Below are 25,287 nucleotides of genomic sequence, written 5' to 3' on the forward strand. Positions count from 1 at the left end.
ACGCGACCACTACGTGAGGATTTTACAAGAACGAACGTTGTCAAATTCGGCCTTCCTGTAATCCACCCCTCTGAAACTCTGGAGTTGAACTCATCGTGTCACTAGTAACTACCACACAAGCAGTGAAGCAAATCCATGCCGATTGTTTCATGATCGAGGTTGCCAACATCAAAGGGGAAGTTTCATTTATTTATTTTTTTATCGCATACGGTTAGACACAACCGTAGGTGTATGCCTTGCGTTCCTTTGTGCATTCCTAACATTGATCGCCCTGTTATCGTTTCAGTATTCACTCAATCACCTCAAGATTCACATCATCGATTTCACCATACATGATTACTCTACAGTCGTGATTTCAGTACCAAACGAAGTTTCAGTCGTCCTCAGTCGACCTAGAGGCCAAATACAAATCCCAGATTGTTGTTTTCCGCAATACTCACTTGGCATGTAGGGCAATGTGTCTTTAAACTGTTCTGAAAGTTTCGTTCAGATTGAAACATTTGTTTTCGAGAATGGCTAGTTTGAAATTTGAATTTAGTCGCCCCCACGTCATTTGCTCTCTAAGAATTTTACTCGGAATTTAAAGAATGACGCAGAGCACAACTGCGGTCACTGGGTATTGATGAACTGGCGCTCTATGTAGTTAATCAGTACATATAGCCACCAAGAAGTGTGCTGCCATAGATTATAGTCCATAGATATAATCTATGGTGCTGCATACCATCCTTCGTTTTGAAATTAGTCGCCCCCACATAATTTGTCCTCTAAGGGTGCGGCTTAAAGAATGACACAAGAATACAATTGCGGTTACCAGTTGTTGACACAAGCTGTGAGTAATTAGCACATGTAGCTAGATTAAAAGGAAGTGTGCAAAATTGCCTAATACAATTGTCACCATGCATTATTGCATTTTATAGCACCCCCACACAAAATTACACATGTAATTACAACATACAGAGGAGACACATGAATACCAAACACTTTTTACAACAATAATGTAAGAATTGTACAATAATGACTGTAATATAACTGCTATGCAAATGTTTTCTAGTGGCCCGCCATGGTAGCAAGTCTCACATGACGGCATGTATATTCATCCAAACACAATGGGAGTAACGAGTAAGTATGATGACAACAAGTCAGTATGACTCCATTTGTAGAATCCAGATGAGTGGGTGTGGCTCCAGTATGTCTAAACAGTTAACAAACATTCCTGTTATAAATACGTGCTAGAGTTGCAATATAATAGTATAGTATTTAAATGCAATAATACATAGTCTCCATTGCATCACTATCAAACGACACTAAGTGGAGGATTTTGTTGCATCTCTAGTATGTACACTCTATCAGTACAACCTATCTTAATGGCCACTAGTATAGAAAGACAACCACTCTTGAAAAGCCAATTCCAATTGAGGATTTATACACTGTTACCTGCTGAATGAGTGAAGGTGGCAATAAACAAGTTCCACCGTAATTTGTACATGTGATCTGATCCTGTATATTCTGTCAGTGGATGAGATCCACTTGGCCAGGACAAAATGTGACTCAAGTGCCCTGGATGATCCATACTCAACCAACTTATGACCCAGTGGCACAATGGAACTGACTATTTATAGAGAATACAATTATATTTATTTCTAAGATGTGTGGATGTGTGGACACATTACAACACATTACATGTACATACAAGACATGCTACGTACTGTTTTAGCATTTCAAGTCACCACATTATACACGTACCAGTCAACAATGCTTCATAGTGCCCATCAGTAAACCTGAAGAAAAGTTACGAAAAATAAAAATTCACATAAGTACAATGAAACCTCATTAATATGGCAGGCTGTGGGACCAAAAAATTTGGCCTGAATAACAAGGTGGCCTTATTAATGAGGTCATAAGTAATGCTTAGCTATATTTGGGACCTACTAGAGGTGGCCAATATAATGAGGTGGTCTTATTAAAGAGGTGGCCACTAAGTGAGGTTTCACTGTACATATAGTTCACAATATTGTGAACAATATTAATGGTTAACAATATACACTGAAACCTGCAGGTCACTTCTTGTGGAAGATTGCTCTCTACACAAAATGACACATTCAGAGATTGTATTTAGATGGATGATACAGTAACGCATTGTGACTTCAATACTCGTGATGTGTCACTGCTAGGCAGCAACCATATACACGGCACTGCCACATCGCACTTGCTTGCACACACAATTTTGCTAAAGATTTTACAAATTGATAATTAAGGGGTGTGGCAACTAGCTGTTTCGCTCGCAAGACTGTGTGGCAGCTGTTTCCCTTCTGTACAAGTGGCCACCAAGACAGGTCCACTGTGGATGAAAGCCAGGCATTAGATATTTGGTATTTCATGTGTTGAAGACATTCCAGGGCTTCTGGTAGTCTCAAATCTCACCACAGTTTAACTCAGGCAGTGTTGTGGTCACCACTAAACTACTGGAATGCTGTGTTATGTTCATCTTATGCTTGGCTACTATATTGTAGAACTGAAATGGATACTCCGAAAAATATATCCTATGGATAATGACTTCATCACTTTCTTCATCAGGAGCTTATAAGGACCAATAGTGAAACTTTTCACACTTGAGGCTGACAGTCAACTGCCTATGTCTGAAGCAGTGCTTTTGGTGCTCTAACAGATTGGCTGCCCCCTTGCTGCCAGCACTCACTGTCTCATACGCTGTCATACACTAAATCCATCTCTATAGCCAGTTAGAACAGCATGCTTCTTACCTTTTTTTAAGGCCGCATAATGCAGCCACCTCTATAAAAGGCAAGGTTAGAAAATTTTGTCCCTACGGCCTGAATAATGACCAGTTTTCACTGTACTATTAGTGATTAGTGATCATGGGGATTATTTATTAAGATACTAAGATATACAAATGCTACAACCTCTAAATATAGCAGTAAATTTTTTACCCTGGTCCAATGTCTCATAATAATCGTGACTTTGTGAGAGACTCTACTGTGACAAATACATGTTTATCATGATATGTGCTAATCGCCTTTTTACAATTAAGTTTTACAACACAAATACATGTATAGTTAAACTCACCAATTGCGACTAAATCCCTTCAACACGAAAAGACAAGTAATGAGACAACCTTGGAGACAACAGCCACACAAGCCTATTCTGATGCATTTATTTAGTAGTAATATAAATTTTAAAGGCGTTTATTTACAACAGGACATAATTACGCGCCCCTCTATTGTCTCTGTACATACTTGCCTTTTCTTTACTATTCTCATTTCATTTCACAAGATCTCTTGGCAGGGGCGTAGCTTCTTCACTTGAATTAGTCAATGCTTGAAGTAGATCGAGATACTCTAATAGAACAGTCACATTTCTACAAGTGCCATATTTTTATATTGTAAAGTCTGTAAGTAGCTAATAAGTTAAACTATACAATCCGATGCTAAGCAGAAGTTGTAACTATGCTAAATATTGATTGCTGTGTTACAGCTGTTTTGTGACTGCTCTAATAGAGTATCTTGATCGTTTCAATGCAGTACAAGATGAAAGGCAAAGTGTTGTTAAGGGTTTACTAGTTAAAATGGGTGTTAGTTGACTGCAGTTGCATGCCACTAACAAGGCCGTCCAGAGAAATTAGAGGGCCCAGGGAAAAGAGTTTTAAAGAGGGGCCCAGGGGCAAGGAAGGGTCTAGATCCTGACTGCTCTATTAGAGTATATCGATCTTTCTTTAAACAGGTATTCAAGTGGCCCCTTTCGGGCTGTGGTAGGGGGCAAAATACCCCAGTTACCCCCAATGTGGGCGGCCCTGGCCACTAAAATTACTGTTTTATTTTAATATTCTGTCACTGTAATCTGGGGTTTCTGTCAAAACCATGGAAACTCACCTACTGTTATCAACAGTGCATTGCTTATTCTAACAAAAAGTATTTAAATCGCATCCAAAAACAGCTTATAGCTGTAAAAAAAGTGCGCGTCCAAGTAAAGCAGAGTTAACTGCGACAAAAAGTAATGATATCATAATGCGGCCATGTGCGAGGTGTGCAAGTTGTAAAATTAATATTAGCTAATCAGATAATACAATGTTATTGTTAAAGTGTTAATGAGAACTATGTGATGCTGCTAGTTTTTAAGTGTGTGAGCATCTTCATAAATGCCACATAAATTTAATTCTCAATAAAGCAATGCGTATAGATTCTCTGATAGTAATAAATAGTTTGAGTTTGGCCGCCTTTCCTGTATACAGCAATGCTACGAACAAAGGAAAGGTGGCCAAACTCAAACTATTTATTACTATCAGAGAATCTATACGCATTGCTTTATTGAGAATTAAATTTATGTGGCATTTATGAAGATGCTCACACACTTAAAAACTAGCAGCATCACATAGTTCTCATTAACACTTTAACAATAGCATTGTATTATCTGATTAGCTAATATTAATTTTACAACTTGCACACCTCGCACATGGCCGCATTATGATATCATTACTTTTTGTTACAGTTAACTCTGCTTTTCTTGGACGCGCACTTTTTTTACAGCTATAAGCTGTTTTTGGATGGGATAGAACATACATGTCATAGCTACACAAAAAATAAAATTACATGAAATTGTACTCAGTGATCATCTCTACTAAAAGCATCTTACTCTAGTAGCCACCTCTAGGAGACCATAGGGCATTAGCATGCAGTAATGTACTTTACAGTGTTTATCACACTCGCTAGCTACAGTGCTATATACCAAAAATAGTTACTGATTATGAGAAGTACTTAAGTAGTTAGCCATCACGTGCAGTGTTGGGGGTAACACGTTGCTAATATACGTAATACATTGTGTAATATTATTTTTTGAACCAAAGAGTACAATATCGTCATGGGCTAGTAAAATTATGTAATGGGTTGTTATTTTGTGAAAGCAACACGTTACTTTTATGATGCATTAATGAAATAATATTACCCTGCAAATAAGCTGCTCCCACACAAAAACATCTGGTACCCAGGTAGCTTCGCTACTATAAATGAAGCACATGATGTACCAAATGTTTGCTCGTGAATTTTAATGTACAAGTTTCAGGTGCGAAGCACTGTTGCTGTCTATCAGAATATCTGAACTACAACTATAGGGGATGTCCTCAGTTGTGAGAAGGCATCCTGAAAATTAATGTTGTGGATCCATATGCGGTGGCTATGATATCCACTGGTGTAGCTGTTGGTCACGTTTCATAAGAATTTTCCTGTGTGTTTTTACCTTCTTAAGCCATTCTGGATCCATTACTGCACCATAACAGGTAGCTGGAAGTATTCAGCTGATTTAACTAAAGGAGGCTTGGAATTGCCATGCACCTGCACAATAGAATATGTGGACAGAGAATTGGCTAGGAATCATTTAGAAGAAGATGGAGCTCAGGTTGATAATGATGTAATAATGTTGTCAACTGGAATGGGAGATACATTGAGCATTATCCCACTGGGGACCTGTGAGAAGGCTTAAAGCCTGTGAATATAGGGAATCAGAAACATGTAACTAAAATGTGGAGATTACTGAATCAAATCCCAAACCGAATGGTGACTTGATCCCCAGCAACATGCAGTTTAGGAAGGAGCCACAACAGTTGGGATTTGAGATCTTCTCTGCATTCAACCTGTACTGATGACAAGTGATCAAGACCAGAAAATCCTTGAAGAAGGTGGAATACTAACAGATAAGCTCATAAACTTTGCCTGGAACATTCATTCCTGAATATACACACAGCTTACACTACTGCAATATAAGAATCATAAAGAGCCAACCACTAATCATGTAAAATTATTACAAATCATTGGGTGTGCTGCATCTGTGGCATCAAAGAAAATGAAGTTAATGTCTACAATTCAGCATACAGCAACTGGGATCATGAATGGTACAAGTTGTTGCAAATGCAGTTCCGATGCAGTGTGTGTGACGTTATTCGTTGACATGCAAAAGCAGACAGGGGCTACAGATTGTGGTTTGCCATTTCCAATGCAACGACAATTCCATTTGATGGAAATCCTTCCAAGACATGCTGTAACCGAAGACCTACTTGTGCAAGCATCTTCTTGAGTGTTTCACTGCTAAAACCATTAAACCATTTCCTTAGACTGCAGTGGGACCTCGTTTATCTGGACCAAGCATAATCCGTATCTTTGGTTAATCTGTATCTTCGAGTTAACATCAAGAAATACTTTCAATTAGGATTTTTGCATATAATGATTACTTTTACCACACAGTGCAATAAGATATTGTGTGGTGTGCATACAGTAGTATACTGTGTACTTAATGTGTAAAGTCAGTCATTGTAGTCTTTGCAGAAGTAGAATTTGACTTTGTTCACCTTCGGGTTGCTGGTGGAGCCAGTTGATACAAACTTGGAATGCTTTAGAAGTTGCTAAATGTGATATCCATTGCTGTCTGGACCCTCCTCCTCTTCTACCTCTGGATGATCCTGCCCTCTGACGTATTGAACAATGGCCTCATCAGTTAGCTGCTCATACCCTGGATCATTACATCTGATGCCTCCCACTCTGAAGCAACAGCCTATAACTCTTTCAGGAATTGGTGGATTCTGAGCAGGTGGACTCTCATCATTTTCATTGGAACTACTGAGCCATCTTTTGCTACTTTAAAATTTTTTGCAGTTTGTTCTGAGCCAGAAGCCAAGGTTGAGCTTTGAAGCAATTTCCAGTTTAGCCCTGTTTCATGCCCTCAGTTAATGCATTATCTCGTTTGTACTCATTAACCAATCTTTAAATGGCTGCACCTCTTCAGTTCTAGCTGAGAGACTTTCTCCTTGAAGTGTCAGTTTTATAGTACTATATCAATCTTTAAACCTGTGGAGATATCCTTTGCTGGCCTTGAATTTGTTATTGTTGAGATGAAACTGTGAATAGAACATTTGTGCCTTTGTTTGTAACATCAATCCTGATATGGGTGTTCCAACTGCTCTTTGTTGCAAGAACCATAAACGTTAACATGCTCATAGTTCGATCTTTGAATAATGCATCATTTTTTTTGTGCTTTTAGAATGACAGTCATCTAATTCAGTATTGAACTGTTTCACACGTTCATGCGCTTTTCACACATCCGACACAGTAGACTTGCCTATGTTAAAACAAGCTGCCACACTTTCATAGGAACTACCTTTATCCACTAACTTAACAATCTGGAGCTTTTCTTGTAGTGTTAATACTACATGCTTTCGTTTCGACGCCATTTTAATTCATTTTACTTATATCACGTGCACTGTTCTAGGGTGTTCGGCTGACCGAGTGTCTGGATATTTGGGGTCCGGATAAATGAGGTCCCACTGTAAACATTATTCATAATGTATGTCTAGACTAGTGATAACTAGATTTTCAATTGTACAACAAATCAAAAGTTCAAATAAATTTGCTATGTATCAGTTTCAGTTAAATACTGTGTCACAGCTCTGTAGTATGTCTGATAGGATATCTGTTGTACCTGCTGCATGAAATGAAATCACTATATTCACTAACTTTCTCTATAGCCACTGAAGCCAGTGGTTTTAGCAATGATAAACGGAGATCGATGACCCTTTGTCATCATTCCCAGCGAGAACTCTCTGCTTTTTTCCAATTCTCTCTAAAGCTGGAAGGAAGCCTTTGGTTGTCTGTGCCTTGAATTGATCACAAGAGCTCAATGAGAGTTTTACTTTCTACCCTTGTTCTCCTTGTATGGAGCCAGAATTGCCTGCAAATAAATATCATTGTTTGTTCATTAGACCAGTGAGTTGGTGTGTATGTTACATTCCAATCATCTGGAATGTTTGCTTTTGGAACTAAAGACATGCAGGAGCGTCAATCACCTGTGGTGGAAGAAACGTGCCACTTAAGATACAAGAGTTGTCATTTGTCATCACTACCTGTTATTTCCACCCTTAACAAGAAATTCTTTAAGGCTATGGTCCCAGTTGATAATGAGATCAGCAGTCCATGTAAACTTCGGTTCTGATGTCTGTCAAGTATTTCTTCTTTAATCCTTCAAAATCTGCAGGGTCAACTTTAGCTTTTATTGTTCCATGCCATTTAACTACTTTCCAGTAGCTGCCTAGCCAAATGAGGGGTTATTTATGTCAAAGGACCTCCATTTTCCACCAGCAAATTAGCATCATATGAAGTACTATACCTATTGCTGTGTCAATTGTAACTGCAGTATTTACAACACTGCCACTCCTATGTATTTTAATTGCCTCAAGAAACTGCCTTAATTTTTGCCTTCAGGGTCTTCCTCATCTCTTAGTCAGTAGCTTGAGTACTGGTAAACCAGAGCTTCTCTTCCTCTGTTCACTGTATTTACCCTTCCAGCCATGGATTTATTATTATTAATTAGCAAATTGATGGTAGTGTCCTTTAACTAGTGCTGGGCAGTATTGCATTTTTACTCCTGGTATTTGGTATTGCAAAAATTCCCTGGTATGCGGTATTTCACGGTATCCTGGTAATCAGCTAGTACACATTTTTAACAACTTAGTATTGTTTATTTGTGTCAACTGTTAATATGTAGTTACCATCCAAAGTTGGACATACACCTTGCTTACAGTTGATACAAGAGCTGCTAGGTAGTTGTACGTGTAACGGGATACCATGGTGTTGGTATTCACTTTCAAAATATACCAGTAATATTGGCATAAATGCTATTAAATGTATTATGTTATGTGGTGAGCCAGACATCAGGTCTTTGGCATTTAAGTGTTGATGGTTTGGTGGTGACCAAAAGTCCTGCCAAACAATAAACTGTGAGGTTTCAGGTTACAATGTAGTGCCAGCCTAACTTTTTACCCAGGGAAATATTGTGTGCTATTGTTAATGACAGCGGTAACTCCATGTATGGGCTCTTTCTTCATCTGAAAGTCCACCATATGCTCCTCTCTTGCTTGCCCAATCATCGTAAACAATTCATTTGTTAGTCTCCTTTTGTACTGCTTGTATTCTTGCCTTTGGTATGGAAGGTGGCAGCTTGTCTTCAAGCGTAAGGTTTTTTGGTTTAAAAACCTCTAATATCCATTGTTCTCCATTGATTTTGTGCCAAGTTAGGTACGTAACTACGTATCTAGTTGCAATCACCCATGCAATAATTCTATTATGTGATATATATGTCACAAGATACGTACCATTTTGTTTTCAAAGATTACGTGGTATGATGCATAGGTGCATTCACAAAAATAAAAGTGTGAAACACTTGAAAACTGGCTGTTCGCAAAATTTACATGCCTAAAAAATGGTAGTTACAAAATGTCGGTTCTAATTTTTTGATCTCATTACATGCAACAATATCCTAGTGTCCAGGGCACTCATACTGAGGCAGCAGCCATTCTACAATTTAAGTGCACAGTCTCATGTGTCAATATTGTAAATGTTTAAGAGTCAAATGGCTAGTTGTTGCAAATAGTGGTGATTGTTTTATTAGAGTAGCTTACTTTTAGTATCAGAGTATGGTGATCTTTACAGGTATACTGTACATATGTAATATTCTAATATTATGAACTATGGATAAAGTGGTAAATCCTCCTTAGATCTGCATGTGGTTTAGTTGATGAGGTCATGAAGTACTACCTAGCTAAATTTGGGACCTATGTACTTGACAAAGTCAATATATTACATAGCACATGTGTAGTGCTACTGGCTGATGGCTTTTCAGCCTCTTAAACATGTTTTCTTCTTTCCAACTAAAGTCAGATGTAACCAGACTCTCTGGTGGAATGAATGGCCAAGGTACTAATGGGCTAAAATATGTGTTTTGTTATTTGTGACCAGATTTGACAAAACCAGGCTTCCACACACATCCAGATTTATGACTTTAAAGAACCATAACACAATGTAGGAGTATGTTATCAGTAACCAATTTGGACCTGTTATTGTATAATGCAATGAAAGCATTGTGTGAAAATTGTAAGTCAATAGCATACTGAGTTGTCAAGTTACAAATGATAAGAGTCAAAGAATCGGATGTGTGTGGAAGCCTGGTTTTGTCAAATCCGGTCACATTTGTACTTCATTGTCTGACTCATTATTAGAGTATTCTGCTGTATTAAGAAAAAGTATATTGATACAAACAAGACTCTAGTGAAATCAAGTGGGTACTTCATTCCTTTTCTAAACTTGTGTATAACTGGTGCTATTACGTATTTCAATTTCAACATGTAAATACAAGAAATCATGTGATAAACAGAATAATGAAACAGTCTGATAGAATATCATGTAGTGGTGATGATAAACTATGTATTTGCTTTGCATATTACGAATTCGTAAAAAAAGTCTACAACTATTGGTGGTGGTATGTGTGTTTGATTATAGAGGTGACTTTTAATAGGTATTGATGAAGTTTCACTTTACTCTGAATTCTCCATAAAAACACTACATGGATGGGGGGGATCATCTACCAGTTTATGTGTCATTTGTTGTGTTATGGAAATTCTTTAGCTAAAACCCAGAGGTTGTTCACCAACTTCAGACAGATTCAAGTTTGACACACTTCCTTAACTTCAGTTGGATCGTTAATCGCTGGTAGCCAGCAGTGTCACTGTCTAATAAACCTGTTGACAGGTACAAGACATGTTGTTACAGGACCTGTAAAGCCTGACGTGTGTACATCACATAGTCATGCACTCATACATCATGTTCAGTACCATAATGGGTAAAACATGTGTATCTATAGTACACATTAAAAACAATATGATTTTAAACTATTGGCTGAAACTTAAACTTAGATACCATTTTCCTCTATAATATTATAATAGTTATAATACGAGAACAAAGGATGTATGCCCAAAGCTCAAGGGCTGCGAGTATACATATCACACAAATCCCAAGTGCCCATGTTGCAGCTAATACAGTGTGTAACACTTTAGCCTACCCCAGGCGAGTAATCACCCATGTCAATATGTGTGCAACTACTGGAATCATTTTATATACATGCCTGAAAGACAGGATTATGGCTAGGCAGCATGTAATGTGTAGCTATGTTTGTTATAATATATGACAAGTCCTAAGGATATTACAGAGAAGGTTGAGTTGGGCAAAGTTTGGGGAATTTGCACAAAGTATGAGAATTTGTGCAAAGTTTGGGAAATTTGCAAGTACTTTAATGCTATCGTGTTGTTTAAAGGATAATTACAATGCATTTTACTGAAGGCCTAAAAGGGTAAGCTTCGGTATAGAGTAGTTGACTCATGCTATCTGTAATGTGGGTGTGGTCTGTGTTAAAAGACATGCCAAAATGCTTGTGAATATGCTACTGTATAAGACTAGTTCTCAATCTAGTTCTCACCTTTAACTGATGTTTCTCAACTCGTAGAATGGCAAGGATAGTGAAACACCTTCATCTGAGTGCTTCTTGTGGCAAGACTCCAATTCGTGATAATGGTCACAGCCTTAGTGTGGATAAGGTCTAGTGGTGCCACCCTGTTCGTTTTATAAAGGCTCAGACTGAAATTTATTATGGGAATGAATTAATGCATGTTCACATGTGCTTGCTTTGATGAAAGTGACTTGCTCTTTTGAAGTACAACCACTTTCCCAGGATACATCTCAATATACGTCGGTATACATTTAGTTGTATCCCTGTAAAGAGATACATATGTATACACGGCAAATGTACCCTCTGGTATTCCTTTGATCTTAGGTGTGAAAGTGTTCCATGGATATTTGCATGGAGAATGGTATGACTACTTTATATCTTTTGTTTGCATTTCATTAAGAAAAGGCAGAGAGGCCTTGTGTATAGATGAAATCCAGTTTTGCAACAAGCACCTAAATTGGAGATATACATAATGTATGGTGTGGTTCTTCAACTGATATCTTGTTGGGTTTGCCATGAGTTTAATTAAATATTGACAGATTTAAAACCACAGCCAAATTAACTAAATTTTATCCTTTCTGCAATCTGGTATTTCCCTAATACAGCGGGTATGTCACAACATGAACAATGGTGAATAAAGGGACAAGGAAACAGCAAATACAACAGTTAATAGATGTGTTTTTATGTAGAATTTCAAGGATTAGCCAATCTTCTGTACAATAATATTAATACCACTTGCACGGTTTCGAGTTTCAACCTGACTGCATAGCAATGTAGTTATTGCATTTGTACGTTAGGAATAAGGCTGAGCGATTATGACATTTTGCTGCTTTTACAATTGTAGGATGATGATTGTGATAATTATCACGATTTTGTAACTTACGTGCATCAATAGCAGGGCCTGAAATTATGTTTTGGAAATGATCTGACAAATCCTGTAATGTGGTCGGACATACGTATGTACTAAACTTTCTAAAAGTGTTTAGACATTAGCCAAAAATGGTCAGAAAATGGCAAATGTCTGACCGTAATGTCAGGCTCTGTAATAGCATCGTATATGCACGACTTTGTATGAACTATTTATTTAAGCAATACACAGTGAACAACTGTTCAACACAATTAAGGCCATAGGCAGCCACAGTAATACAAACAGCATAATGAAGTTATAGATATTCAACAGGTAACTATGTATTAATTTTATTCATACAGTGAACTGTCTCAGAAGTGTAGGTTTGTTTTCTGGATTGTGTTCTTCCACAATAATATGTGCCACCATTTTGAATGTACTAATACACATTTGTATGTGATGTCACAACAGCACAATTATTTACAATACATAATAAACATCACAATGTTCAGAGACAATCACGGTTAACCTCACAATCAGTATAAGCTCCCAGCCCTAGTTAGAAATTGAGTGCGACATTTAGTATTGACGAAATTAATGATCTTTCAGTTTATATGTGTGTGTATTGTTAGGCACACGTAATTATTCAGTGATGTGCACGTTTTGGTAGAAAGAATTTTTATAAGGCAACATGATATACAATAATACTATGAACAGATAAAAAGATACTTGTATCTCTGTGTGTAGATAACAGGAAGGAATGCACAACCAAATAATGTAGTGAATGTTTACTGTCAGATCTGTACACTGTCACCTTGTGTGATAATATTCTTATAAATATGTTAATCCACTTTCTGCTAAATTAAATGTTTTTACTATGCAAGAACCAGCACTGAAGATTTGAGAGTGTAGGCACACGTTGTATCACTAAATTCTTTTTTATGTTGGAATTCAATGGTTCAATCACATGTTACATTGACGACTACATGATCAATTAATCATCTAACACATGCTGGTCTGGTATAGCTGACTTGGGTGGGAGAATGTATTAACTGCATATTGATAATATACTAGCCAAAGTGAGATACACAAGTTTAAGAATGTAGTGTGTACGAAAACTTTTGGCAGATGTGAAAGATGAGTTGTCTTCATTGATTAGTGTACCATCACATTGTAGTGGAATGTAAAGTCTAGTAGAGGACTTGTTTGTATTATGGAAATGTCTTGATCATTGTGTGTACAGCACATTAGATGGTAGTACTACTGAAGTGACCCTTGTACACACTAATGTGTATATGGTTGCATGCTATGTTTGCCTTCACACAACATTACCAGTACAATACACACTGGTACCTACATAAACTACTTCACTTCCTACACAAACTGTTATCTTGTAATTAACTTCATGTTTATTTTGTTAAGTACACATACAGAATACAGTGACTACCTCTGTGTGTAGGTATGTACATGTGTTATGTGTGTCCAGAACAAAAAAACAACATTGTTATGTATACTACAGTATTAGAACAAATATTTACACACTGATGTGTGTACATTTAATAGCCCTGAAGATATTTAATTCACTAGTAGTACAACAAATGGTTACAAACAGTGAACGTTCTTTACCCAAATATGGCAAAATGCAACCCAACGATTTTTTTTATTAGAATTCTTCAGTCACACAACTTCAATATAAGGTATGAACCATGTAGTTCACTAATTGAAACTAAACTGTACAATAATTACTAATTCCACGTTGTATGGCATCTCCTGTGGGCTTCAACATTTGTACCCTGAAACCAATGATGTTTTGAAGGTGAAAGAGTTCAGTTAACTTTTAAAACCTTTAACTAACCCGACTAGTTATTAATCAACAATTTGTTAGCTTACTAACATCTTAAACAGTTTCCATGTACCAGTTGTAATTGCCTAATGGACCAGATCTGTACACAGATCAGATATCAACAACAGGTGCACCAATGTAACGTGTACCAGTGAATACGTAGGTGTGGCAATTATCATGAAATATACATCTCACCAATGTCTGTGACAATGCTATGTTATGTATCAGTGCATTCTTCAGCCCACCATGTAGTACAAACACTATCTGTTAAGAATTGTTACTATGAGAGCAGCAACAGTATGTACCAGTATGTGTGTGGTACACACATACTAAATGAATTAGTCTAGCAATGAAGCAATATTATATTAACTAAACCAGCCAGTCATCACACAATGCAAATGATTAATTTGTACTAGAACAACCATAGTGATAATAGTGTATTGTATGTTTATACAAGAATAGCAGGAACCAGTAATACAATGAAGCCTCTTGTGCTACCCAGAATTGACTCTATTTTATTGCAATTGTTCCATGAGAAAACAAAAGCCCATAAATACTGGGGATCAGAATCCTTTGAGTCAGAAACATAACATGGAAACACAAAATGGCTCCAACTGCAAAAAAAATCTTGATTTTGGTATGTAGATATTTTCCTCTTCAGGTATAAGTATATATATGGAGTTACGTAGACCTGTTGGGACCAAACAATGTTTTACCTTTTTACTGTAATGGTTTCTTCTATTGTGTCAATTTGGAAAGTCCTTTACTAGAGGTTTCATTGTAGTCTGTATCCTGTATATTATTAGAACTGAAGTTTTCCCACATGAAATGATGTTGTGGCAATTAATATACTATAATATTGCTAACTATTCAGTGACAGGATATTCCCACCATATTTAACCATACACCATGTCCCCTCATAAATGCTATTCAATAGGTGAATAAGTATCAATAGCAGTGTATTCCCATGATATCAACTTGCTGTGTAGTTCAAAGAAATTTTCAGTATGTGTGTACATATGTAGGTGTAGTTGGATGTTTATGATAACAAGAGGCTATAGTATGCTGTGTATTATATGGTGTTCCATGAGTACACAGTACGTTAAACTCAAACAGATGTTGAAAGTGGTGCCTGTATATATTAAATATTTCTCACACATGCTGTGTACATGTATCTGATATCATAACTCTGTTATCTTGTACGTATTTGAGCCCAGTTTTGATACGTACAGTGTAGTTAGAAAAGAGAGCAAAAAGGATGTATGTATACAGTAACTGTTTATACAGTGGACAGTCAGTCACATGTTAATTGCACATATGTACATAGGTAGGGAAATTTTTTTAAACTAAGGTAGTTTCCAGACTATTTTTACGGTCAGTATAATGGTAGTATAAACCACATTGTGCAAACAATGTGACTTCTAGGAAATCATTATATCAACTTTTACTGCAATGGTAAGCATAATATGCTGCCTTCAGTAAAACTGAATGTTATGTATTTTGTAGTTATGTACACTTGTGTTACGTGTGTGCTTTTTCTGTGGTCTATGTTATAGTGTTTGTGTTTGTGTGAGCCACATATGTGTGTAGATGTTACATATGTTTGAACACATGAACAAACTCCAGTCCATATGTTGTTCCCATGTTGTTACAGATCACTATCCCATGCTACTCACTACCACCATCAATGATACAATGAAACAAGGGGACTACATTCTAGTACCTGACCCTGAGAAGCTACTAGTGTATGATGCACTACTGAGCACCCTATCGTGGTCGTGGAATCTGACACAAATACAAGGTTTCCAGTATCGTAGAATGTCATCAGAAGTTGAAATCACAGTAGGGAGGTGCGTAAGCATTGATATACTATATGTGCTTTTTTGAATCTATCTGAAGTTTGATAATGTGAAAAGCAGTGGGGTATGTGATATTGGTATGCAGATCATAGCATACATATCAATCACCTGTAACTAAATCTATTGAAATCATATCACATCGATATTAGTTAGGGTTACCAGTCTCTGTGTGGGAAGCCATTTATGTCATTTGACAAATGTTTTTGTCTACATCTTAAGTAGGACTTATCAAAGTGCTATACCAATTTGAAAGGGAGAGAGGTATTCTTTGCTGATGATGTTAAAATAGCTATTTGTCTAGTCATAATTGCTTGAGACATAATCTATGAGGAAATTTTATATGAATTTCTTTATGTAGTGGATCAAGCACTGGTGAAGGGTTTTGTGTCTTCTCTGGTCGACGTCTGGAAAGATTCTGTGACTCTTTGACAGAGTATGCCAGGAATTTGGCATTAAAGCCACTTGGCAAATACAGTGGCAGCAAATCATCAACATCACTAGCTACTACAGCATCACATTCAACCAAAGCTACTCTAGGTTATTACAACCATTGTTAAGAGTTTGTATGCACACACTACACGTAGGTGTGGATACGTGCATGACTTAGTTACATGTGGTTGTGTGTGTTGAGTTCATACATGGTTCTGTGCAATACTGTCGATGTTTAATACTGTGCAATACTGTCGATGTTCAATACTGTCTAATATCGATGTTTCTACTGTGCAATACTGTCGATGTTCAACACTGTCTAATATCGATGTTTCTTTGTGTACATTTGGGTTGTATTTTATTGTCCTTCCTTGATTTAATTTAAATGTGACACTGTTTTTATAAGTGGTTTTACAAATTTGTAGCTAATTGTTTTTGATTTGATAATATAAGGCTAACTGATTGTCAATTAACTAATTACTTTACTGATTAGCTACCTGCTGATGGATTTGTTTGGAAACTAAAACAAAATATTATTGTTTCACTATAATTGTTTCTTTATCAAACTTTTCCAACATGGTCAGAAGCTCACCACACCTATTTTGAATGAATGAAAAGCACGTCTTACACCAAGGTACTTTCCAATTGATTAGTTTGTGAATGAATACACAGTTGATTAGCCTCTTTTAACAGTACCCTCTCTATAAGGGACACTAGCTACCTCTTTATAAAGCAGATGATTTCTAAATTGCTTACCTTTACCATTGCAATTTTACCTCTGAAAAAGAAAACTACAAAATTTTATCAAATTGTACAAGCTGTGGCGATTACAGTCAAAGTACTTCGCTTTTTATATGTAAACTTAATGTCAGCCAGTATGCATGGACACATGTCCAAACAACTTTTAAAATTATATGTTCTTTTGCGGAACCATTTTATCATACAGGACTAGTCACTAGTAGCTTTTTGTGCAGTATGCAAATGTTGTCTAGTCTGCTTTTATCTATGGTTGCAGGTCAAGATGATAAATTGTTACCACCAGCAGATGTCAGTATTGAAAAAAGAGCATCATACAGTGATACATTACCCTCTGTTGATAACGAACATGACTTCACAGTGGTTGAAGATGCTACAAAGAGAAAGACTTCTAAGCCAGGCTTTGGAGATCGCAATGCATTACTTAATGACATTGATTAAAACAAATGCATTGTATTTGTAAATAAAATTATGTAAGATTCTGTGCACCATGTGTATGTGTGAACTGTTCACTTTAGCCATAGTAGCTAGCTACCTCATTTTATCAGCACTTGTGTAACATCACAATTACACATTGCTTGTGAAAATCACTCATTTTTGAGTCGCGAAATTTAGGTTAGCCGGTTTGATAGGTATCAGCTACGTAATTTTCACGACTATGTGTGGAATGTAGCGAGGTAACATAAACTACCCGTGAAGCCAAACACTTCACCGCTAATAGCTCCTCCTCTCAGTGGACTTGTTAGTTCAACAATGATGTTGCTATTCGTCGTGCTGGGAGTTTCGTTGCTGTTGTTGGAAGATGTTTCGTCTATACCACTGGAACAATTTTATCCGTTTGGGTCACACGTGAACGATGCATTCTTGCTCCCTAATGACGATGGGTCATCGCAGCCGATTACACTGAGTTCAGATTTTCCCTTCTTCAACCAGAATTTCAGGAATATTTACGTATGTACATTGAGTAGCTATAAGTGTGTGTAGCTACGTACGTAGCTGATCAGATCATAGCTATAGCATTGCTGTAGACCTTCAGTGCTGGTCACTGTAAATAATAACAATAATTAACTCTATCGTGTAGCTACAGTTGACAGTAGCTGCCATGCAGTGCTAAGCCTGTATGTTTAGGGTAGCTAAATATAATAACCACGTGTAAGGTTCCACTGGGCTTGTCTCTGCTGCTGTAGCACTGTAAACATAATAGATTCAGCTGTTGCAGTAGATAATTTATGCAAAATGTTCAGTACACAGCAATTAACAGCTACGTCAATTATTGCTAGTGAATTTTGACACTTTCCACTCTGGTAGAAAGCTGATTTAACCAGATTCAAGAATTTAGTGCATATCATATTCATGCAGGTGGTCTGTGCTTGCATATGCATGTGTTAGCTTTTTCACTCTTCAGTATTTGTCCCACTTTACACCAAGAACTATTAAGATGTAGAAGCAAGTTCACCCTCCAGTGCCAAACTGGTAGGTTAAACCAAGCAATTGCTACTATCATGATGGAATAGTCTGCACAGTTGACATACACCTATATACCCTCCAGCTGTAGTACATGTAGTATATACCTGCTCCTATAATGCTTAATCGATTATTAAATTGGGTAATAAAAAGGTATTTAAATAATAAATTTAAATGTATACAGTTATTACGTGTAGTTACGTAGCTCATATTTTCAGCTATCAAGTGTTACGATAGTTCATTACTATGCTGGAGGTATAATATCAGTTGATGTGACATACATTAACTCATTTCTCCCACTGATAACTTTGTGGGGTTAAATAAACACGTTAGCATTACTATGTATATATATATATATAGGTGTACATGGCCTGAGTCAGCAGTCATTAGCTTATAAATTTCTTTAATAATTAATTTTACTGCTGTCCTTTTAAGTATTGTGGCATGGAGTACTATAATAGTAGTAGAAAAGTCACTACATTTCTATCCAAACACTCACTATATTAAAGTATTAATGTTTTCTACTTTACTTAGAAAGTAGAAAGTATTGACAAAGTAACGAATAATTGCTATTATGTTGTTATCAAATTTTACATGCAGTATATATGCACTGCTGAATGTTCAAGTGATCATGGCAACACATTGTTCAAGTGTAACAGATGAGTTGTTGAATAAAATTACGTACTAAGCAAGCAAATCCATAGCTCTTACATAGCCTCAAACAGGCTCAGCCTGCTTTGTATATATCCCATGGTTAACTGCAAAACTGTCATTGATTTTCCAGCTCGCATTAATTGCTTAACAGTAGAAGAGTTTACCCTCAAATATTTAGTGTGATATGATAATGTAAAAACACTACTAGTGCTAATTTGGAAACTAATAGGAGATCAAATGATAACTGTACATAAGTTTTTTTTGCTAACACATTTCCAGACAGTCTGGGTTGATTTGTTGCCTATCATCCACTTACACTATTATTGCTGTGTACCTCTGTACAATGAACAACTAAAAGTGCACAAATAACAAGAATGAAGTGAGAAAACTATCCTTTGCATAACAATTAGACTAGAGATTCACTTCATGAAACCATACATATACCAAGTGTCAATTATGTGATACACTTGCAAAGCTTCCGTTTATGTAGGCACTTGTAGCAGAGTTATGTTGAAGTGGCCACTTAGTGCATAATATCTTTTGTCTGCCCATCAGAATCCTTCACCTAAGTGTGACCCAGTTCTGATGTGGGCAGAGTGGTATTAGCATGGTAAGTGTTTACCCAAACATGGCTTAGCACAGTAGTACTCTTGTCTGGGTTATGATAGTGGTGATAGCCACTTGACCTCATAGGTTGATATAGGCTGAGATAGTCACACACAAGTGTTATAGTGTTTTTGTGTGGTTGAGCACACTGTGATGAGTGGTGTGTTTTGATTTGCTTTATCCTGTTGGATTTTAGAAATCAGTAACAACATTATGTCATGTACTGAGCTATTACACGAGGTTAGCAGTACAAAGTGCCCAAGTACACTATATTCTGTGAAGATATTTGTAGTGTGGGAGTACACATGTAGTAGTTAGCTTTGTCAGTACTTCAAGTGATATGTAACTTGTTAGTGGGAGCATGTATGTGTAAACCTTGTGATGAATCATTTTGTTTATTTATTTATACAACCTTGATATATTCATACACCATATCACTAAGTGCCTACAATGATTATAGTGCTAATAATGAAATTTATGGTTATTTTTACCATTATGTTTTGACTTTGACTTTCCCCTATGCAGTAGTTGTGTTACTTTTTCAAGAAATAACCACTGGCTGCCTCATTCATAAATAATTATCACATAACTGCTAAATATGGGATAGTGCATATATCACCTACTTGGAAATAAATACATTATATCATAATTCCTACGATGACTTGTAGAATTATGGGCTACCAACACACACAACGGTGGCTCCACTGCTCCAGACAAAAATGCACCTTAAGTACACGACCAAAAATATATTTAATGGAAACATCGGATGTTATTAATAGCATTGTATACGTATATAGTGACTGTTGGAATATAGCTTATGCAGATATTCTTATATATATATATATATATATATATATTATATTATATATATCACTGTTGTAGGTAAGTACAAATGGAGCAATCAGTTTTACAAGGTCTATATCTACATACACTCCTGATCAGTTTCCATTAAATGACAGTAAAGAGATCATAGCTCCATTTTGGGCTGATGTTGACACTACAGGAACTGGTGGGATCTCCTATCGTGAAACAACTGATCCTGATTTACTTAGCAGAGCAGATGAGGACATCAAAGTAGCTTTCCCAAGGAGTGCTGGATTTTCATCTTCTTACCTCTTCATTGCCACATGGAATCGTGTCGGATATTATGAAAGCAAAGTTGATAAGGTAGTAATTGTGTGAGACATATGATTTATTCATATAAGGGTATGCGAATGTACTTCTGTGTTGTGCAATAACAATCAGATGCTTGAAGTTAACCACCAAATCCCAGGTGTAATCTTTAGTTGTTCCTAGTAGAGATTGCGCATGCAGCTTTTAAAGCTATTCATATTGTTCAATTTACTTGCAGCTACCATATATACGTATATTACAAATTTTCAAACTTTCTTGCCTTGTATGATGGGTATATGCAATCTGGTGAGGCTTTCGCTATTGCAGCCTTTCTGTAGACCAAGTGCTAGTGCTCTATTGTCTTGTTCTGATTCCTGAATATGTGATAAATGTTGTGTTCCCTGGGCAGTGATATTGTATCACACAGTCATATGTGCAGTTGGTACTGGTATAATATATATATACACATGTGTTTATTTATGTAGACAAATACATTTCAAGCAGTACTTGCAACAAATGGGCTTCAATCGTTTGTAATATTCTTGTATGCTGATGGTGAGATTCAGTGGACAACTGGTGATGCTTCCAGTGGTCTCAATGGATTAGGCGGTATACCAGCTCAAGTTGGCTTCAATGCTGGAGATGGATTACGTTATGCTGCTATTCCTCAATCTCGTACTAATGCAATAATTAATATTACTCGCACCAGTAATATTGGTGTTCCTGGAGTATGGGTGTTCAGAATTGATGAAGAAGATGTAGTTATAGCAGGCTGCCAAAGACTAGCTGAGGAAGAAAATGGTAATACTATAATATTGTGGCTTATTATGTTTATATAATACCTTAGGTACTGTGCCAATATCACTGTATCCTCGCTATGGAAGTGTGCTGGGAGGGACACCAGTTCAAGTATTTGGTCCATGTTTTGATGGATATGCTGATGCTCCTATTACCTGCTACTTTGATAATATTGAAGTTGAAGGCATTTTTGTGAATGAGAATTACATTCTATGTATATCGCCACCACTACAAGATCTTGGAAGCGTTGCGTTTACAATAAGACTGAATGGTGTATCAGTAGAATTCAAAGAAGTAGTTTTCTATTCATGTACGTACATGTATATAAGTTGTTTCATTGTTTCAATGCATTGGCACTATACATGTGTTTTGTATAGTGGCCAACCAAAAGGACATCTGATTCATTAACATAATTGTATTTCATATAGTGGCAATAGATGATGCTGATATGGTTTCAACTGCTACTGATACTGATCAGTTTTATGTGTCAGGTGACACCGTGAGCCTTGTTTGGGATCGATACGTGATCCTTCCTCGGTCACTTGTACAAGATGCTGTAGTATCAGTTAATATTGATCTTGTTGAGTTGGATAATGAGACTGGTGATACTAATGTTATTGCTAGACTAGCAAATGGTTTACCTAATACTGCCAACTTTGATGTTACAATTCCTCAATATGATGGCGTGTCATTAGCTGTAATTCAAATTTCAGTAGTAGATCTTGTTCCTCTTCATACTACCATTTCAAACCATCAACAACAAGCATATAACAGATTAGTTGGGGAGGTTAAGCTGTGGTCTGAAGTTCTATACATATCTGGATCAAATTCCTTATTGAAATACTGTGCAAATTGGTACAGGGATCAACCAGATGAAATTGGACAAGAAATCGTACAGAGACTGCCCTCGTGTCCACTCAGTATAGAGCAAGCTAAGGTTGACAATAAATTTGAGGAAGAAGATCTGAGTGCATCATTTAGCAACACTTTTCACCCTGGAGTATCAAGTTGCTTTCGCCAAATTGTTTTTACAAGGTTACACAGAAATTATTATGCAGCTTGTATGTATGTAGCCATAGCTATTATATATATATATATATATGTATATATATATGACTTCCTGTGTTATCTATATATGGTATAGCTATGCAATAATTGGTAACTGTATGAGCTAACATAATTGTGTAGCTGTATGCTGCACCATAGTGTAAAAGGCAATGGTTTTAGTTCACAAAATCTACTGTAGAGTCGTAAATTCACTAAATCTTGATATTTCCAGTGATAATGAAGGTTCAGGACAACAATGTTGTTATGATGATGGTGGAGAACTAGTAGTTGGACCACCAGGAGGTGGAACTGTGGACCTTTATGCTCCTACTAGCTGGACTAGCACTCTTAGCCATTTCACTCACGATGTGCTACCATTCATCTACTGCTGTAAAGGAGCATTCTCCAACTGTGACTTGTACTACCAGAAGAGACCATCTGATAATGGAAAAAGATACATTCTGAAACCACCAGGTACACATGCATGTACTAGTCACTGACATGTTCACCTACATTGTGTGGTTTGGGAAGCTTCTTATTTGGTGGCACTGTAATGTTGTAATGTATTAATGTCTTACAACTACAAATTGAAATGGCAGTAAGACAAAGGGTCCACAACTGTTTTGAAACCTGTAGTCTTATCTCACAAAAGTAATTCCATGTATTTAACATCACATGAGTCAAATATTTCAGATTTTCTGCTTTGAAATATATATTAAAATCTCGTACAGGATTTTTTCAAGTTGTGAACCCGCAGACAAAGTGTATGGTACATGCTATTGAACATAACATTCTATAATAGAACATACAGTGTGTATGTTTATTCAAACATCTCGTTGTTTACTGGTATACACGTGACACACATTTCTGCTTCATATAGCTTTTGTTTATGGAGATCCTCACATGATAACACTTGATGGGTTTAAGTACACATTTAATGGTAAAGGAGAATTTACACTGATTGAACACAAGTATGGCTTGTTTACATTACAAGCTAGAATGGAGGCAGCTGAAGACAATGCAGGATCTATGACCCGAGCAACTGTGATTACAGCAATAGCTGCTAAACAGAATGACTCTGACACTGTCCAGTTTGAACTGAGCCGACGTGGGTTGGATGCACTTGTTAATGGAGAAAGAGTTATCTTTGATGATATGCAGAAGCAGGAGTTTACTAATGTCACTATCTCTGACATGGGCAACCAAATGTTATCTGCATTGTTTTCCAGTGGAGCATATGTGCAGGCTAAAGCAGAGAATGGGATAATATCAGTTCTACTTGTTAGTCTTTCTGACACTTACAAAAACTCCACATCTGGTTTAATGGGTGTGTTCAATGGTGATATGGCCGATGATCTGATGAGAAGAAATTCCAGTGAATATTTACCACTTAGTTCAACGAATGAATTGATTCATGAGTTTGGATTAGACTGTAAGTGATGTTCCAGTACACTGTTGACTAAATAAGACAATGAAATTAAATTTTTCTGCATGCTGCTAGCTATCTTGTAAATTCTAATTATAATACATTTTACATACAGTAGCAACATTGTAACTATTATTATGTTTGTATGGAGTAAAATTATTATTGCATTTGTAAATATCATTTTCTTACACACAGGGATACTTAACGAGGAACAAAGTTTATTTACATACTTGCACGAAGACAGTTGGCAAACGTATTATGATCCAAACTTCACGCCAGTGTTTAGTCCAGTATTCAGTGATCCAGAACTTGAAGAAGCAGCCATTTTTGTATGCAATGGTGACACCTTCTGCCTGTATGATATTGCCACCACTGGTAGGATGGACATTGGATTATCCACATTAGATGGTAGTATGAGATTTGAGGAAATATTGAGACTCTCTTATCCAGGTTAGAGTTTGTGATATCCTATATAAAATTGTTCAGACTACGACATACTATGGTATCATAATGTTGGCATCAATACAGTATTTACTCTTGTTTATAGACATCAAACAACTGGTCATGATTAGGGCTTGGTATTTTCATTAAACCATGAAGTACTGAAATAATATTTATGTCATCCAAATTTCCATTAAACAATAAAATATTACAATAATCATTACTGTGGTATTTAACACTGACAATTATAACACACCGACTGCTCTAGAATTGTAGTGGTTTTTGATAGTTGCCATTGATAATGAGGTTGCAAGATTAGGCATTTGAAAATCAAACATGAGATACTCTAATAGAGCAATCAAACACTCTGATATAACAGTCAGTTATACTAGTAAAGTGTTCAAGTTAAGGTGAACAGTAATACGAAAATATCATGACGTTTACCAAAATTTCAATGCCGCTAGACCTACTTATTTACCAATGGGGTTATGTATCATTTAATTCTTTAGGTTGGACTTCATAGGTATGATGTTCTTGTTTTACAGTTGTATGTAACCCACCATGTGCAAATGGAGGAGCTTGTGTTGCTAATAATACTTGTAACTGTCCTCTTGGATATGAAGGAGATCAGTGCTCAGAGCCAGGTAGTGTTTTGTGTGTGCATATACTAGTG

General features: G+C 36.6%; 2 protein-coding genes across 4 annotated transcripts in view; both read left to right on the forward strand.

Annotated features, from left to right (window-relative positions):
* The window catches only part of LOC136261507 (uncharacterized), a 31,456-nt gene extending 13,801 nt beyond the window's left edge, over positions 1 to 17,655 (forward strand). Inside the window, exons 3-5 of the mRNA XM_066055519.1 lie at positions 15,676 to 15,871; positions 16,239 to 16,417; positions 17,325 to 17,655. Coding sequence (XP_065911591.1) covers positions 15,676 to 15,871; positions 16,239 to 16,417; positions 17,325 to 17,506 — 557 coding nt within the window. The 3' untranslated portion in view covers positions 17,507 to 17,655. The remainder of the gene's footprint in view (positions 1 to 15,675; positions 15,872 to 16,238; positions 16,418 to 17,324) is intronic.
* An 80-nt stretch (positions 17,656 to 17,735) lies between these two features.
* Positions 17,736 to 25,287, forward strand: part of LOC136261526 (protein mesh-like) — a 79,226-nt gene continuing 71,674 nt past the window's right edge. Inside the window, exons 1-9 of one of the 3 annotated variants that reach the window (XM_066055553.1) lie at positions 17,736 to 18,016; positions 20,672 to 20,956; positions 21,388 to 21,703; positions 21,750 to 22,010; positions 22,129 to 22,735; positions 22,980 to 23,221; positions 23,628 to 24,179; positions 24,369 to 24,623; positions 25,124 to 25,258. In XM_066055553.1, coding sequence (XP_065911625.1) covers positions 17,819 to 18,016; positions 20,672 to 20,956; positions 21,388 to 21,703; positions 21,750 to 22,010; positions 22,129 to 22,735; positions 22,980 to 23,221; positions 23,628 to 24,179; positions 24,369 to 24,623; positions 25,124 to 25,137 — 2,730 coding nt within the window. In that variant the 5' untranslated portion in view covers positions 17,736 to 17,818 and the 3' untranslated portion in view covers positions 25,138 to 25,258. Of the gene's footprint in view, positions 18,017 to 20,671; positions 20,957 to 21,387; positions 21,704 to 21,749; positions 22,011 to 22,128; positions 22,736 to 22,979; positions 23,222 to 23,627; positions 24,180 to 24,368; positions 24,624 to 25,123; positions 25,259 to 25,287 lie in introns of those variants that run through there. The other 2 variants (XM_066055541.1, XM_066055548.1) reach the window with 2 other exon arrangements.

The sequence above is a fragment of the Dysidea avara genome, chromosome 1 (genome assembly GCF_963678975.1).
Source record: "Dysidea avara chromosome 1, odDysAvar1.4, whole genome shotgun sequence".
In the NCBI taxonomy this organism is placed as follows: domain Eukaryota; kingdom Metazoa; phylum Porifera; class Demospongiae; order Dictyoceratida; family Dysideidae; genus Dysidea; species Dysidea avara.